This window comes from Pteropus alecto, unplaced genomic scaffold, assembly GCF_000325575.1.
Source record: "Pteropus alecto unplaced genomic scaffold, ASM32557v1 scaffold395, whole genome shotgun sequence".
Taxonomy (NCBI): Eukaryota; Metazoa; Chordata; class Mammalia; order Chiroptera; family Pteropodidae; genus Pteropus; species Pteropus alecto.
Genome location: NW_006438643.1, coordinates 192517 through 194711, shown reverse-complemented (window position 1 = coordinate 194711; position 2195 = coordinate 192517). Strand labels below are relative to the sequence as shown.

General features: G+C 51.6%; 1 protein-coding gene across 1 annotated transcript; it reads left to right on the top strand.

The window, feature by feature from the left end:
- Nucleotides 1-237: 237 nt before the first annotated feature.
- TIMM10B (translocase of inner mitochondrial membrane 10B) lies at nucleotides 238-1714 on the top strand. The gene is made up of 3 exons (XM_006915658.3): nucleotides 238-337; nucleotides 545-640; nucleotides 832-1714. Exons 1-3 carry the CDS (start codon nucleotides 284-286, stop codon nucleotides 1006-1008), a joined length of 327 nt encoding a protein of 108 aa, XP_006915720.1. The 5' UTR covers nucleotides 238-283; the 3' UTR covers nucleotides 1009-1714.
- The last annotated feature ends 481 nt before the right edge of the window (nucleotides 1715-2195 follow it).

The window sequence follows — 2195 nt, the reverse complement described above, 5'->3', positions numbered from 1 at the left end:
CTTCCCCTCAGGGCGCCAGGCCCGGGCTGCGCGGGGACCTCAGGTTCCAGTTCCCGTCGCGATCTTAGCAGCAGGTCAGGGACTCGGCGGAAGTGACGTCCTCTCCCGGGCAGAAGAAGCCGGCCACGTCGTAGATTATGAGGGCGGAGGTGACGTTAAGAGCCAGGGGCAGAGCGATCCTTGAATCGACCCCTTAGTCCCTTGGGATTGGACAAGAAATTACTTCCGGGGCGTTACCGAGAAGCTGTAACGGAAGTTAAGTCGGGCGTGCGCCCATAGTGGGATGGAGCAGCCGCAGCCGCAGTCGCAGCCGCAGCAGCAGCAGCAGCTGAGAAACGTGAGTGGCAGCTAGAGTGGCTTCAGGGTCCTACATTCAACTCTAATCCCCGTCCGCTTGACGGGAACCCCAAAGGGCCCGGGAGCGATCCGAGGGCTGGGGACGTCGGGCCGTAATGCGCGTTCCTGGGAGGCTTCACGATGGCGCGGCCTTGAAATAAGTTGTGGGCTCCCTTATCCCTCAGTTATTGGTCCCCTTCTCTCCCAGTTGCGGGACTTCCTGTTGGTCTACAATCGGATGACGGAACTGTGCTTCCAACGCTGCGTGCCCAGCCTGCACCACCGAGCTCTCGATGCTGAGGAGGTGGGGAACCGAGTAGGGGGGTACTCTTCATCCTCAGAATTAACCGTGGACTGCTTCCCTCCTCTCCTCACTTCCCCTACCTTTGGCCGGGGCCTTTCCATGACCCTCGCCCCGAGGTTGGAGTTGGGAAGGAAGGAGACTGATCTGACAGGACACCTTTGGTCCCTACTTCCACTCTGTCTTCCTTCCAGGAGGCCTGTCTCCACAGCTGTGCTGGGAAACTGATCCATTCCAACCACCGCCTCATGGCCGCCTACGTGCAGCTCATGCCGGCCCTGGTACAGCGGCGCATCGCAGACTACGAGGCTGCCTCAGCTGTGCCAGGTGTTGCTGCTGAACAGCCCGGAACTGCGCCATCAGGCAGCTAGCCATCCCTAACCCCAGAAAGGGAGGCACTGGATGGACCCTCAAATTTAAGGAGCCAGCGTACCTCGGGCTGCGTGCAGCCTGTATATAGAGAGTGAGAGGTTGTCTGAGAGCTGGGCACGGTTGCTCCTTTTCCTGGAGCTAATAAACCCACTTTTATTCCGTTTCGTTTATGTCCTGGGCAGGGAAGTTTTGCCCACTATTAGCACCAGCCTTTAATCTGCTGGCTTCAGCACTGGCAACAGAGAAATTGCTTTCTATGTGTAGAAGGAAACCTCAGCATTCTCAGGCACCTGGTTAAAGCAAGGTCTGTGGGTACAATTTTAAGATTGGTAATAGCAACAGAAAATCGGTTCCTGCCCAGATAACAGAGAAATGGGAGTTGTATAGCTGTCCTTAAATCTGTCAGACTATAGTGGTTCACTTGTGAGCCAGGTATGCATTCATTCATAACCTGAGTGTGTGTGTGTACTATGTCTTATAAGAAGGATTTCTGCCAGATTTAGGAAAAGAAGGAGTTAGCTAAGGACAACAGATCAAGAAATCACAGAGTTTTTAGGTGCTACCTCCTGGGAAGTCAGTAGCTCCAGAACAAAGATAAAACCTGTAAGAATTCTGGGGTGTTGTGGAACTTCAGCCTTTTCCCCAAGTTGTCACTTTCTTATTTTCTGTCTTCCTGAATGAGCAGTAAAACTGTTAAGCAAAGAAGGTCTGTGTGCTTGTCTTTAGCGGCAGTCGGAAAGGGGAAAACTTGGACCATGTTCTGCGATACGGTCAAACTTGAGGGAGAGAAACTCAAGGGAGAAATAGATGGTGGTAGTTATGGAAAAAAAGGGGTAAGACAAACTCTTTAATGTTACCTTAACTGCAGTTCCAGCTTTTTCACCCTCTACTCCATGTTGTTCCCACTGTGCCTGTTCTGTCATTTCTAATTCCAAAATCCAGCGTATACATTCTTTCCTCATTATTGCCCTGCCTTGTGGAATTTATTTCTGCATTCAGCAGTCTGAATGGCCTGTCACTCCATCACTCCATTTTCTTGCTACCCCTGTATCCTTTTTGTATCATTCTAGCCATTCGATATTTTCTGTTCCTCCAAACTGCTAGAGAAAACCGCAGCTGTGTAATGAATGCCACTAAATATTAAGGTCTCCAACTTCAACCGAGCCCTCACTACCAACAAGCAACC